Source organism: Pelodiscus sinensis, chromosome 22 (assembly GCF_052426305.1).
Source record: "Pelodiscus sinensis isolate ZL-2025 chromosome 22, ASM5242630v1, whole genome shotgun sequence".
In the NCBI taxonomy this organism is placed as follows: Eukaryota; Metazoa; Chordata; order Testudines; family Trionychidae; genus Pelodiscus; species Pelodiscus sinensis.
In genome coordinates this window covers 9,184,057-9,198,742 of record NC_143073.1, presented here as the reverse complement: position 1 = coordinate 9,198,742, position 14,686 = coordinate 9,184,057, and the positions used below count along the sequence as shown (strand labels likewise).

The following is a 14,686-nucleotide window of genomic DNA, read 5'->3' as shown; positions in this document are numbered from 1 at the left end:
TGCAAGATCATGCTGTGCCAGGGGCTGTGTGAGCCATTTTTAAGTGTATTGCTTTGCCAACACCAGCCTCACATTGCATGCAAGGTCATGCTGGCAGGGGCAGAGTGGAATGCTGTTCAAAATGGCATCCCCTAGAGGTTCTCTGCCAGAAGTCTGGAGCCCTATGGGGGGCCTGGAAACAATTTTTTTGGGAGGGTCCATCAAGCGCAGGGCCTGTACTAATCACTGGGGTTCAGGGAAAAAAGCTGAAGGCCCAGCATCTGGTCCTGACCCCTTTTACCCAAGTGTGAAGCCAAAGTCTGAGCAACTTATTTTTGTGGGGGGGCCTATAGTGTGGGGCCCCAGGCTGGTGCACTGCTTGTTACCCCCTAATGCCAGCCTTGGCTTTTATATGCAGAAAACTAGTTGTTGTGCCACATGTGGGGTGTGGAGTTTTTATAGCACTTCTTGGAGGGTTTCAGAAAGAGAAAGGTGGAGAAGCCCTGTCCCCACCGCTATCAGATCAAACCACGTCTGGTTTTGCCTGAGTACTGGGTGAAGAACAAACTGTTGAAAAGCAGGATGGTCAACCATTTCCATGGGGTAATTGACAGATATGGTGGAGTGGTCTTGTTTTGTGAAGGCAGTGGTTAGTAGGGAAGAGTATAGCCGTTAAAACAGGTAACCGATAAGCACAAGCTTATCAGCTATCCAAATGGTTACACAGAGCTCCCAAGTTGGCTCCGTAGGAGCAGGGAGGCAGGAAGCAGTGCTTGCCAAGAGTCGGCTTAAAAAGCTGGTTCCTGGCACACACCAACTCCCAGTGAACCGACTGCCACCCTATGTTGCTGCCTCTGAAACAGAGGCAGCAGCATGGAGCAGCAGGCGGGAACTAGTACATGCGGAGAGCTGGCTTTAAAGGTATTGGGAGCTGCTATAGGCAGGGAGCAGGCTTAAAAACCAGCTCCTGATGCACACACTGGCTCCTGGGGAGCTGGCTGCTTCCCCGTGTTGCAGGTGCATGTAACCGCATAACTGCTGACATTTTCAACAGTTACATGTCCAGCCAATTACCCACATTTTAACATCCCTAGTGGTAAGTGCTAGACTTTTTCCTCAGAGCCTATTCTATGGTAGCTGAGGCCTGGCAGTAGATAAGATTTTTTGTATGGTCTTTGAGGTGGTCACAGGATCTGTTAAGATCACCCCAAATCTCTCAGCATCAGAAGCAAGCTCCCCGCAGAGTAGCACCAACCACCTCCCAACAGTACCAGACCATGTTGTAACTACCGGCAAAGCCTGCAGACATATTACCACAGCTACAAAGACCTATAAAACCCACCCCATACCTAGGGTTGCCAGATGGTTTCAACAAAAATACCGAACACACTCCAGCCCCACAAAAAAAAATCCACCTCTTGGTGGAGCCAGAAGGGAGCTTCCCTGCGGAACCAGGTAAGCAGGAGGTCCGGGGGCTGGGCACAGTTGCTGAGTGTGTCGTGGGGTTGCCAGGTGTCCGGTATTTTTGACTCCTGGCAGGGAGGAAAAAAAATCAGAAAATACCGGACATTTTAGGTGCCTGGTATTTTCTGAATTTTTTTACTGGACAGGAGGTGAAAATACCAGACACCTGGCAACCCTACCCATCCATACCTTTCACTATTCAGGGGTCTACACCTACGTGCCTCTCACAACAAGTGGTATGCCTCACCCAGAGCACTAAGTGCCCCAAAAACAACAGTGTGGGTGAAACTAGACAACCGCTATGCTCTCATATGAACTCACTCAGAAAAGTTAGAACGGACCAAAACACCTTGGCTACGTCTACACTGGCATGATTTTGCACAAGAACTCTTTTGCGGAAGAGTTCTTGTGCAAAAACTCTTCCAGAAGAGAGCATCCACACTGGCACGTGCTTTTGCGCAAGAGCATCCATGCCAGTGTAGACGCTGGCTCTGATGGCCATTTTAACCATCGGGCTTTCTTGCACAAGGAATTCATGTTGTCTGTCTACGCTGGCCTCTTGTGGGAGAGCTCTTGCACAAGAGGACTTATTCCTGAGTGGGAGCATCAGAGTTCTGGCGCAAGCGGCCCTGATTTTATACATTAGAAAGTCCGTTTTCTTGCGCAAGAACACGTGGCGAGTGTAGACAGGCAGCAAGTTTTGCGCAAGATCGCATCAATGTAGACACAGCCCTTATCACCCATATGAGAAGGCTTTTCACAGAAAGATCGCCACATGTTGGACCTTCTAGCCCTCAGCCTCAAAGGAAACCTGCACAACACCTTCAAAGGGCAAACATGGGAGCTTAAATTCATAAAGTTGCTTGGCAGTAACAGTCATGATCTTAATCCAGATTATTGGAACCAGCCAGGGACGATGTGTGAGGGGGCCCCGAGGAGGTGGAGCGAGGGGCCAAAGTCTTTGGGCTACGTCTACACTGGCATGATTTTCCGAAAATGCTTTTAACAGAAAAGTTTTCCATTAAAAGCATTTTCGGAAAAATCGCGTCTAGATTGGCAGGATGCTTTTCCGCAAAAGCACTTTTTGCGGAAAAGCGTCTGTGGCCAATCTAGACGCGGCTTTCCGCAAAAAAGCCCCGATCGCCATTTTCGCGATCGGGGCTTTTTTGCGGAAAACAGTACTGTGCTGTCTACACTGGCCCTTTTGCGCAAAAGTCTTTCGGAAAAAGACTTTTGCTGGAACGGGAGCAGCATAGTATTTCCGGAAAAGCACTGATGGTTTTACAGGAGATGGTCAGTGCTTCTCCGGAAAGTCAAGCGGCCAGTGTAGACAGCTGGCAAGTTTTTCCGCAAAATCAAATGATTTTGCAGAAAAACTTGCCAGTCTAGACACAGCCCGGGAGTCCAGAGGACTAATGGGGTGGCTTGGTGTTTGCTGCAGGGGCCACTCGCTGGCAGCGGCAGGGGGAAGTGGAGGAACGTGTCTCCATTCCCCAAGGCTCGTGGCCACATCTGTCAGGGGTAGGGTAGGATGCCCTTCCCCCCACCAGTGGGAAGCAGAGCAGCGCAGCCAGCAGCTGGGGGAGTGGAGTGGACTGCGGTTGTGTTGCTTTGCTTCTCCAGGGCCCACCGCTGCTGCTGAGCACAGGAAGATGACCCCTGCTGCTGGCGCCAGGCCCCCGCTAGACCCCTGAGTGTTGCTGGGATGGGCTACGGTATGGCTTCTTAACTTTGGAAGCCCTGGGGGCCACAGTAATACTCACAGCAAATGCCGAGGGCTGCAACTTAAGTGTGGTTGCACATACATGCAAATAGCTTCTTTCACACTGACGGGCATGAATACAAAGATTAAGGCAAGAGTACACAGCACACAGGCCCCATTGAAATCAGTGCTGCTGATATTAATAAAATGCCTTATTGACCCGATTTCCACCGAAATGACAGCACTTTTAATGAGCAATGACAGTCTAGGAATTTAACAACTAAAACGCATATTAACAGAAAACCATTATATTGACTACTTTTTTTGTTTTGGCTTCCACCCATGGGTTGTGTGTTGAGCCCCATGTAAATCCAAACTACACTGCGGGCTGCAAACAAACGGGTTGCACACGTGTTGAGAGTAGCCCTGGGATTGGGGCGGGGCGGGGGGGGAGGAGAGGAAATGGGGTGGGGATGGGGAAGTGGCAGGGAGAGGGCGGAGCAAGGGTGGGGAAGGGCGGGGTCTGGGACAGAGTGAGGGTTATCCCATTTCCCCCGGCTACAAGTGACATGGGGAGGAGTCATGGGGGACAGGTTGGTGGCCCTCCCCATATGTCCTCTCTCACCAGTTGCCCCTGGAACAAGCCATAAATCCAAACTGTAACCCACTAATGGGCCACTTTGAATATGTGTGAGTCCTTTTGCTAAACACCGTTCCACCTCCCAGACCTGAAAAGTGGTCTGTGTAGCTAGGAAGCTCATCTCTTGTGCCAACAGACATCAGTCCAATAAAAGCTCCTGGCTGGCTGTCTTGCGAATATCCTGGAGCAAACCTAGCTACAATAACATCGCAAACAAAGAGACATTTAATGACTCTTAATGGACCAGACCAGATAATGACTCTTTAAAGGGATAGAGCCAGGTAATGATCCTTAAAAGATCAGAGCTAATGCTTCTTACCCTCCTAGTGAACCACAGGGACACTAATTAGACTGTAATGAGAGTGCTCTTTTCAGGCCTGTCAACATGCTCACTCTCTTCCAAGATTGTGGTTTCAGATCACTCCTTTTATTGATCCCTGGCTGTTAACATAGGAACATAAGAGCAGCCAGACTGGGTCAGACCAAAGGTCCATCTAGCCCAGTGTCCTGTCTTCCGATACAGCGCAATGCCAGATGTCCCAGAGGGGATGAACAGAACAGGGAACCATTAAGTGATCCATCTTGTCACCCATTCCCAGGTTCTGACAGAGGCTAGGGGCACCATCCCTGTCCATCTTGGCTAATAAAGTATTGATGGACCTAACCTCCATTAAGCTATCTAGCTCTTTTAGGAACCCTGTTAAAGTCCTGGTCTGCACAACATCCTCTGGCAAGGAGTTCCACAGGTTGAGTACATGTTTGTGTCCGGAGCAGCCCCTATCTACAGAGGACCTGGGTGCACTGCAGGTAGGGGCTGCTCTGGCCAGGCTGGAGCACTCCCTGCCTGTGGTGGGGGGAGGGGAAGCACATGTTTAACCAGTTAACCCATTAAACATGATTTTACACCCTTAGTTGAGATTATGTTTTCCCAGCTATCAGGGGCTACAGGAGAGATCACTTGATGATTCCTTGCTCTGTTCATTCCTTCTGGGGCACCTGGCATTGGCCACTGTTGGAATACAGGGCATTTGGCTAGATGGACCTTTGATCTGACCCAATTCTTATGTAAAGAAAGGATGGCCTAGTGGTGAGGGTATTAGCCTGGGATTTAAGAAGCCTGGCTTCAATTCCCTCTGCTGCATTTTCTGTGTGACCTTGGGCACATTGCATAGGCCCAGATCTTCAGAAGAAGGGGGGCTGACAGAATTGCCAGGCCCTGGACAAGATGGGGAGGGGTGCAGCTTTGCACTCCCGAAAGGGGTGGGGCCTTGGGCAGAAAGGGTGGGGGTGGGGGAAGCCAGCCCTCAGCACCACCTGGAACGCACCTCCTGCCACCCCTTCTCCAGCCCTCAGAATTGCCGGGAGCTCTGTGTGATGCTCCAGCAGTGATTTAGAGGGCTTGGGGCTCTGCTTACCGGCTCTGCCACAGTAGCAGCAAGTGGGAGCCCCAGGCTGTTTTGAATTGCTGGGCTCCAGGGTGGGGTTTTACACCCTTTAGTATGGGTGTCACTGGCAGGGAAGGCCCCGGGCAATGCCAAATAAGGCATTGCGCATCCAGGGGGCTTTGGTCCTAAGTCTATGCCCTGTGTCTGCAAACAGCATGCAGCAAATCCCAGGACAAAGCCTTTAATCAAAAATAATGTCACTGAGACAGCACTTGGGCCAGTAATAAATAACACACTGAGGTGCCCAGGCCGCTGAACAATCCAGCAACACCATGCCAGGATGTCAGGCATCCAGACATACTCCTTCTATCAGAATAAAAAAGCAGCACAGGTGTGTAACATTCTCATTTTTAATAAAAAATAAAATGATCAAGACAAGGAAGATGTACATCTCTTAAAAAAAAAAAAGGTTAAACATAATACAACAAGCAACAAAGGGCCAGATTTCCAGCAGGTGTAAACTGGCCCAGCTCCACTGAAGCTAATAGGATGAGATCCCCAGTGGATGTCGATGGTGAAGTCCAAGGAGCTATGCTGATTGACAAGCTGAGGATCGAGCTGTGCTTGGCAATACACACAACCTGGTGCACAGCCTGCTGATCAGTGACCCGGATGGAATGGGCTTTGTCCCGGCTCTATAAGCACCGGCACTCGAGAGAAGAATCCAGTCCCTGTTACAGAGCGGTAATCAGTGCAGGGATGAGAGCAGGAGGCTGAGCACACAGGCTAGGTCTTCCCTGCGGGAGGGCATGTGAGCCTGGTGAAATCCACAAGCGGACAATGCTCAGGTAGTTTTTGCCTCAGTGTGTCTTGTCCAAGTGAATCCTGCCCCTCCTGGATTTCCTCTTGACTAGGACATAGGTAATTTCCAGAGGTAACAATTACCCGGCCTTGTCTCCAGCAGGATTTCACAGTCACGTAGCTCTCTCTGCATTTCATAACTTTCATTTCTCTCTTATGCTTACATTTAATTCGTTGAGTAGTGAGTTCCAAAATGTCTGACCTGTTGTGATTGGAGTAATTATCCCTTTGGCAACTGTACTCCTGGAAGTAGCTTGTTTCCCATTGTCCCCCTTCCCCCAGTGATGAGAATTAAAGAGGGAAAGATTCCAGGGAAGCGTTTTACTTGAGTGTTTCGTCAGGGCATCGAGTTCTTCACAGAGCTCGGACGATGCGTTTGCATCTGATCTTGTACAGCGGGTTGGGGATCTGCCCAGATTACAAGTATCAACCAAGTTGCACTGTTGCAACCCCTAGTGCCCACAGGCACTGCCACTCAAAGCTATTTCCCCAGCGGTTGAAATCTCCAGGTGAAAGAAGCCTGGATTTTCCAGGGACATCCTGGTAGAACCTAGCCGCTTTGCTGGCAAATGTAACACGAGGTGCAATAGCTGCCATTGAGCAATGCAGGGGTTACTTTATCCATCACATAATAATACTGATGTGGTTGGAGAAAGGTTTTCGAAACGAGCAAACCCATCCCGTTTGAGAGGGAGAAATCCGAGGCCTTTCCCCGGGGAAATCCACTCACCTGGTTGCACTGAACCCCAGACGCAATCCAGTGGTTTGTGCAAAATCCTCACCCCATTTGCCCCACGTCAGAGGGCATTCTCAATAACTTTCAGTGGCCACGTTGTTCCCCTGGCTGGGTGGCCGTGGTGAAACAAAGGGTTCGCTCATTTCTGCCACTGGCAAAATTTTAATTTAAATCTAAAAATATTAAATTAAAAAACCCCAGCAACTTCACATTTTGGTCACAGCCCCAGTCTCCTCCCCAGCCCCCAGTCTCCCTTACAACTCCCCCTCCCAAGTCAATATTTTCAGGAGGTTGGCTCCATAACCCCCGGGACTCAGCCCGGTTCTCTCTTTAAAGGCCTCTTCATACCACTCCAGGAGTGCGGAAGGGTGTGGCTGTAATTTATTCCCCCTTTACTGGACCAGAGTGGTGTACAGAGGCCTGCGCGTAAATAAGAATAAGGCCCTAAAGCCCTTTGTGCACATGCAGCAGGGAGAGATAGCACAATGCCCTCTGATGGAAAGACACTCCCCAGAGGAGAGTGCAGTCTCCCCTTCAAGGGGCCAGCAAGCAATGTCTGTTGTGATCCAGATCTCAGGCCAAGCAGGAGCCAGACGGGGAGTCCAGCTGCAGGCTGATGAGGATCAGCTGTCTGACCATTCCCACCAAGGCTGGATTTGAACTGCTGACCCTGCACTCAAAGGCAGAACATCAGATCCAGTAAGCGGAGCTGTAATGACCCAGGTTGGGCCCAGCATCCCACATAATACTTGTCCTTTGTTCACAGCCCTCGGGGAGAGGATGTGGCAGCTCCCAGCTAGTCCAGACCAGCATAGGGATGCCACCAACAACTTATTCCTGGTGGCAACAGTGTGAGAGGCAGCGGCTACCCAGGCATCCCAGTTCTACAGACAGAGCAACAGGGCACAGTCGGCTACTAGAACCCTGCTCCCAGCTGGACCCCCAATCAGGCATTGCCAGAAGAGGGCACGCTCTGCCCACCAGCTCCTTTGGACCTGGTAATCTAGAGTCCCAGATGTGCCCACATCTGGACAGCGGCTGTCCTCTGCTGTCACTTGGTCGGGGCAGAAACACAAAAGCAGGAGGGCTGTTGATTTTTAACGCCCCTCCCACGACTCAGCTGCCGGTGATGCCCAGACCCTAGCTGGGCCCTTTGCTTCAGCAGAGGAGCGACCCAGACGTGGGTGGGCGGTAGCAGCTGGCATCCGGAAGACAAGCAGGTGTGATTTCTGGCTGGGCTGGAAGGTCCAACCAGCTGATCCGACATGTGTTATGCATATGGGGGCTGGATGCCCACTGGCTTGTTATTGTAGGGCTGCGCATTATCACAGTGCCACTGATTTTGAGAAGGAGGCAGGCAGTCTAAGCTTTGTCTAGAGCCGCTCCTTGGGAGTGCTCACCGGTCCCCAGGCTGCTGTTTAACGTGTTGTTGTCAGCGTCTATGTTCTGGTACACCCCCTCGAGCTGGACGCAGCAGGCCTCGGGGCCCTTGGCACCCTCCTGGAAGGGTCCTTGAAGCTGCAGCTCCCGACCTCCCTTCAGTGGCACCTTCTCCTGACTAGACACCTTGGTGGCCTCGGGGGTGCTGCATCCCTGCACCTTGCTCTTGGCCTTGAGCCGGTCGTGGTAGGAGAAGGCAGCTATGGCCATGACGACAGCCAGTGTCACCGAGAGCAGCACTGTCACCGTCACAAACTGCGTCCAGTACGAGCGGTGCTTGCCCTGCATCCCTGTCCCCCAGCCCAGCCCCTCCTCCGCAATGTCGCCACCCGTAGGGTCCCCGACCACATAGTGGGCCACGGCCTGGCGGTGCCCATTCTCGCTGGCCCAGCACTTGTACTCGCCCGCCGTCTGGGGCTGTGCGATGATCACCAGCGTCCTGTCATCCAACACCATCAGCCACGCCGGGGGCATCTGCTCTGGGTAGCTCCAGGTGTAATTAGCCAGGGCAGAGACCTGCGGGCACGTCAGCCGGACCAGGGAGTTCAGCACTGGGCTCAGAGCTGGAAAGACACAAGGAGGGGAGAGGGAGCGATGAGTCGCTGGCTGCCCAGCGGTGAGACGCTGCTGGTTCAAGAGCTGTCCCCTACCCCTTGCCACTAGAGCCAGGGCAAGTCATGGAGTTTGAAGGAATCCAAAAAACCCCCACTGAGGAACAAAACTGATTTCCCATTGGACCAAATGTGATCGTTTTCATGGCCAATCGAAAGTTACATAAGAACAGGTCAGACCAAAGGTCCATCTAGCTCAGTGTCCTGTCTGCCGACAGTGGCCAATACCAGATGCCCCAGAGGGAGAGATCGCAACAGGTAATCCTTACATGATACCTCCTGTCACCCACTTCCAGAGAAACAGTGGCTAGGGATACCAGTCCTACCCATCCTGGCTAATAGATTCGTGGAGGTTAGGTCCATCAATGGCTGTCTAGCTCTTTTTTGGACCCTGTTAAAGTTCTAGCCTTCACCGCATCCTCTGGCAAGGAGTTCCACAGGTTGATTGTGCGCTGCTTGCAGAATCTGGACTGAAACTGGAGTCCATTGTCCCACTAATAATAATACTATTACTTAGGGCACCATTGTGCTGGCTGAGGTAGAAATGGGAAGCAGTCTGCAGCAATTCCGCCATATCAGTTAACAGACATTTTGCCAGGAGCAGCTCCTGTCCCACTGGGGATCCCGATACTGGCAACAAACAGATACTTAGTGCTGCCCATTTCAGGAAGAAAGGGCCTGGCCACAGGCAGGTTTGCAAGGCTGCAGCCAGGGAAGGAAGCCCTGGGACAGGTTGAATGCCGGCTGCAGGCAGAGTTATGCAGCTGCAGCCTCGGATGGCACCTCCCAGAGCTAACTGGCATCCTTCCATGAACAGCAGCTTTCGGCTGGGAACTGGGAGGGTTGCGAGCTGGCGGTGGCTGCTGTATCAGAGCACGGGAGGGCTGCCACGTTGGGACATCCCACAGGAAAAGCACGAGCTCTGGTATCATTCTTGACCTAAAGCACCCTGACGCAGCATTGCAGGGTTGTCTAGGGGGCCTGGCACCTTGGTGTGCAGTTATAGGGTTGTTCAGGGGCCTGGCACTGTGTTATAGGATTTTCCTGAGGGCTTGACTCCCTGATGTGGGGTTGTACGATTGTCCGAGGAGCCTGGCACTCTGCTGTAGGGTTGTCTGGGAGGCCTGGCAGTCTTGTAGGATTGTCCAGAGGGCTTGGCTCCCTGGTTCAGTGTGGTAGGGGTGTGTGGAGGCCTGGCACCCTGGCATGGTGTTGCTGGATTGTTCAGCGGCCTGGGCACCTCAGTGTGTTATTTATTACTGGCCCAAGTGCTGTCTCAGTGACGTTATTTTTGATTAAAGGCTTTGTCCTGGGATTTGCTGCATGCTGTTTGCAGACACAGGGCCTAGACTTAGGACCAAAGCCCCCTGGAGGCGCAATGCCTCAGAAGCACTGAACTTGCTCCTCTTCCCTCCATCCAGTCTCCGACTTCTCCGTGTGGCAGACAGCGGCCCTGGCTCACAGCGGGGCCTCCCCAACCTCCCGTAACATCACCGGCGTCAGAGTCCCCAACGTGCCCCAAATACAACAAACCCGGAAGATCAACACTCAACTTTTTATCAGGTTGCTGCCCGAGTCAACCCAGGACCTGGGCGTGGCCCTGCCTCTCCCACTCGCCTGATGGCACATAGCTCCCGGCAGCCCCTTCTCGACGTCCTGCAGCCAGTCGCTCCTAGAGAGGGAGAAGAAACGCGCTAGGAATCCAAGGCAACGAAGTTGCTCTGCAGCCGCCTTTGATCCAAGACCAGAACCATTGTGCCCCAGGTCTGGATGCAATTTGGTAACCGGCACCATGTGCTCCCTTTTCTTCCACATGCCCCCAATTTCACCGGCAAAGTTTGTCGGTTTGGAGTTGTTTTCAGTCTCTCCCAACAGCCGGACGATCTCGCGTCTGAGCCACAGCAGGTACACAAGGCAGCCTCAGCAGTTGTGTCCACGTGGCAACTGGGAGCCTCCCAGGCCCGGTGGACAGATGGCTGCTAGCAGGGCGGGAGGAGCATGTTAAAAATAGCAGCCTGGATGCATCCAGAGAGCCTCCGTGGAGGAGATGACAAGAGCCGGGATGGCACCAGTTGACTGGCGTAAGCTTATCACAGAGCTGGGCAACATGCGGCCCGGGGGCCGGATCCGGTCCAATTAACACTTTGATCTGGCCCCTGGACTGCATCTGGCCGCTTTCTATTTCTAGCCTGGTGCCTGGGCCACTGAATTTCCAAGCGATGCTTCCGGCAGCAGGATCCTATTTACATGGCTCCGGGCTCCCCGTCGCGGCACTCCAGAGCCACAAACCCTCTAAACAGCCGCAGCAACCCCGGGCAGCTGCCAGACAATCCGGGAATACAGGGGGTCCCCGCTCTAAGGCGCCCCGGTATACATCCGTTCCACACTAAAGTCGTTGATGTTTGTAGGAACTGAATCGTTATAAGTCCTCCCATTCCCCACTAGAAGTCATGCAAAACACTCCCCCCACTTTGCTTAAATGGAAGTCGGCCGCGGGAAAAAATAAATTCCCCGCTTTAAGTTGTTTCCCTATAAGTCCAAGGTTTTTGGAACGTATCTTGGGCTTATAGTGAGGACCCCGTGGACCGGGGTTGGGAGCCACGAGCCTTTTGCTGTGATTTTAATTCAAAGCTTCTGGTCCCAGACAACTCTGGGGAGAGGCTGGTTCCCAACCCCACCCCTTCTGTCCCAGTCTCCCAGGGGTGGAGCTAGCCTGTGGCTCCCTACCAACATTCATTAAGTTTCCCCCCTCCAAAAATTACTGTCCACCCTTGGCTTATTGCAAAGCCAGAAGGAAACTCCTCCGGACACTAAGAGCAGCGGCTCCATGGGCCAAGGGCTCATGGCTTTGGCCCTGTCTGACACCTCTAGGGGACTGGGCAGTGGCACATGCTCTAAGTGCAGAGAGCGCTAGTGACACCATAGGGCTGTATTGCCTTTGCTAGTGCACAGGGAACACCAGGGGCTTTTCGCCCTCTCCTCTCCCCCCACTCTCAGAGGCCCTGGCGTGTCTGTCTGCCCTTCTAGAGCAGCTGTCCAGGGAGGATCTCAATGCACCTGGCAAGCTCTCAACTCCCAGGGAGACAGGGAAGTGTTGCAAGTCACCTTCTGAAAATTCCAAAGGGAGAACAGACCCCAGGAGTTCTGATTCCCAGTCCCCTGCTCTCACCACCCTGCCTTCAAGCTACAGGCAGACTGGGCCCTAGCCTGGAGCGCCTGATTTAAAGGGGCGCCACACGGTGCTGCCAGGCTGGGCGGGGGCAAGGCCCCGGGTGCAATTATGTCTGCCTGGGGCGCAAGAATGCCTCGCGCTGGCATTGCCCGCCCTACCCCCTCCTTGAGTTTGGGACAGAACCCCGGATTCCTGCCTCGCCAGTCTGTGCTCTAACCACTAGCCGCAGCTGCTTTCCTCCCTGAGCTATTCCACACGTCGAGCTACTTACATGTTTTTGTTTGTGGCTCGGGTCTCCTGACACGACCGGCTGTGCCTGTCCCAGGCGCAGTAGGGGTCTCGGGCGAGGATGCATTCAGCACAGCTCCTGTATACGCTGCAGTTGGCCAGCGGCACCTGCAGGACCCCCTTGGAGTGCCCCACATACAGGATGTCCTGCAGGATGGGAGACACGCAGAAAACATTTCTATTACCTGGCTGCGGGGGGCAGCATCTCCCCCAGGCACCGTTCCTGCCTGCAGGTCTGCAAGCCTCCTACCTTCTCAGGTGAGAACAGAAGGTTCTGCACAGGTTCCGGGTCCTTAAACAGCTGGATTTCCTCAATGATATGAGCCCCGCTAGCCGCAACCACTGCCTTGTGCAGGAACCCTCGATCTGTGGGGGAAAACGAGAGTATTTCCCATGCGGCTGAGACAACACAGCCTCGTTTTCAGGCGCTGATCTCATCTCTGAGAGGACAGTGTGCCGCACAGCTTTCTAAGTTCCCAATTGTAGTGGAAGTTGAGTGTCTGGACCTCACTGGCTAGTCCACTCAATTCTCCCCCTCTCTCAGGCACATACAGTTTGCTTAATTAAAAGGGAATGCGCTGTTGTTTATACATGGCCTTTTGCCCCAATGTGCGGGAGCCTGCACGACCCTGCCTTGGCAATAACTGGTGACGTCTGTCTTGTCCAAAGTGCTGCTTTCCGGTCTGGTGCGACAAAACACGCAGGCCGGGCCCGAGAGTCAGGAATTGTTTTGCATAACAATGCAGATTAAGCCTGGTACACCAGACCACATCAAGACGACACGACAAGTGGCCTTGTATGGAGACTTGTTTCTGATAAGCAAAAAGTACAGATGCAGCCATGAAACTGTCAACTGCGCATATAGCAGCAACATCCTGCGTAGCAGGATGTACCCCAAATAGGGGCATTGGGCATTTGATGTATCCTACACAACACATAATCAATTGGTAAATATTATTAGAATGACCAGGTCACTCTTTGCTATTAATTGGGTTTAGTAAGAACAAACAGTGGGAGGGAATGGGCAGGATTGACCTTCACGTCCTGCCTGATGTAACGAGAAGTGATTAGGCTCTTCACATCAGCTACGTTAGTGGTGGCATTCGTATGGGTGGGAAAAGATGGAACCACGACCTCCTGCCTGGCACTCTAGGTAGCATACGGGTGAAGTATAAGTGAATTAGGCTTTATTATTGTATATAGTAGATGTTTTAGTAATTGCTTTTGCATTGCTTTGCGTTGTATTATTTGCTTTAGAATGTATAGTATTTAAGGTTTAAATTATATAGTAATTGTTCATAAGGCTTGTAAAACTTAAATAACTGTATTAACTGCTTAAAGCTTGCAATAAATAAGAAAGTGGTTTAAGTAGCCCTGAAGTGTACTGGTTTCCCTTGGATCTAAAATAAATGGAACCACACAACACCCAATATGCCCCCAAAGCACTTTGTTAGCTAACAGGCACCAGTCTTGTCAGGCTTATATAAACCACTTTGTCCACCATTAAAATGCAACCACTTCTGGGGTGGAGAGTGGTAGCTGTGTTTAACAGAGCACAAGACAGGAAGTGAAGGAGAGCTACACCTAACTGAAAGTGTAATGGGAAGCTTGATGAAATTAACAGAACTAGGATTGGCTGGCAGAATGGGGCAAAACACTCCACTGCTCTGCTGAGAATTTCCATAACAAACACATTCCAAAACACAGAATAACAAATACACAATTGGGCCAAAATAGTCAAAATAATAGAATCACAGAATCCTAGAATTGGAAGGGAACACAAGAGGTCATCATGTCCAGTCCTCTGAGCTCACGGCAGGACCAAGCACCATCTACATCATCCTTGCTCTTAAATATCTCCAGTGATGGAGATTCCACATCCTCTCTAGGCAATTTATTCCAGTGTTTAACCACTCTGACAGATAGGAAGATTTTCCTAATGTCCAACCTAAACCTCCCTTGCTGCAAATTAAGACCATTGCTTCTTGACCTATCATCAAAAGTCAAGGAGAACAAGATTTCTTCCTCCTCCTTGTAACAGGTACCTGAAAGCTGATACCTAGTCCCTTCTCAGTCTTCTCTTTTCTAAACTAAACAAACCCAGTTCTTTCAGACTTCCCTCATAGCTCATGTTTTCTAGATCTTTAATCATTTTTGTTGCTGTCCTCCAGACCTTCTCCAATTCTTCACATCTTTCCTGAAACATGGTGCCCAGAACTGGACACAATACTCTAATTGAGGCCTAATCAGCACAGAGCAGAGTGGAAGAAGGACTTCTTGGGACTTGCTCACAACACTTCTGTTAATGCATCTCAGAGGCTATGTCTAGACTGCAGGCTTCTTTCGGAAGAAGTTTTTCCGGAAGAGATCTTCCAAAAAACTTCTTCCAAAAGAGAGCGTCCACACAA

The 14,686-nt window shown here is 51.6% G+C and overlaps 1 protein-coding gene across 5 annotated transcripts in view; it reads right to left on the bottom strand.

The window, feature by feature from the left end:
- Positions 1–5,566: 5,566 nt before the first annotated feature.
- Positions 5,567–14,686, bottom strand: part of SEMA4A (semaphorin 4A) — a 58,554-nt gene continuing 49,434 nt past the window's right edge. For all 5 annotated transcript variants that reach the window (XM_006113904.5, XM_089772641.1, XM_006113907.5 and 2 more), the window contains 4 exons: positions 12,529–12,644; positions 12,262–12,425; positions 10,372–10,490; positions 5,567–8,770 (listed from right to left, as the gene is read on the bottom strand). In XM_006113904.5, the coding sequence (XP_006113966.3) occupies positions 8,130–8,770; positions 10,372–10,490; positions 12,262–12,425; positions 12,529–12,644 (1,040 nt within the window). In that variant the 3' untranslated portion in view covers positions 5,567–8,129. The remainder of the gene's footprint in view (positions 8,771–10,371; positions 10,491–12,261; positions 12,426–12,528; positions 12,645–14,686) is intronic.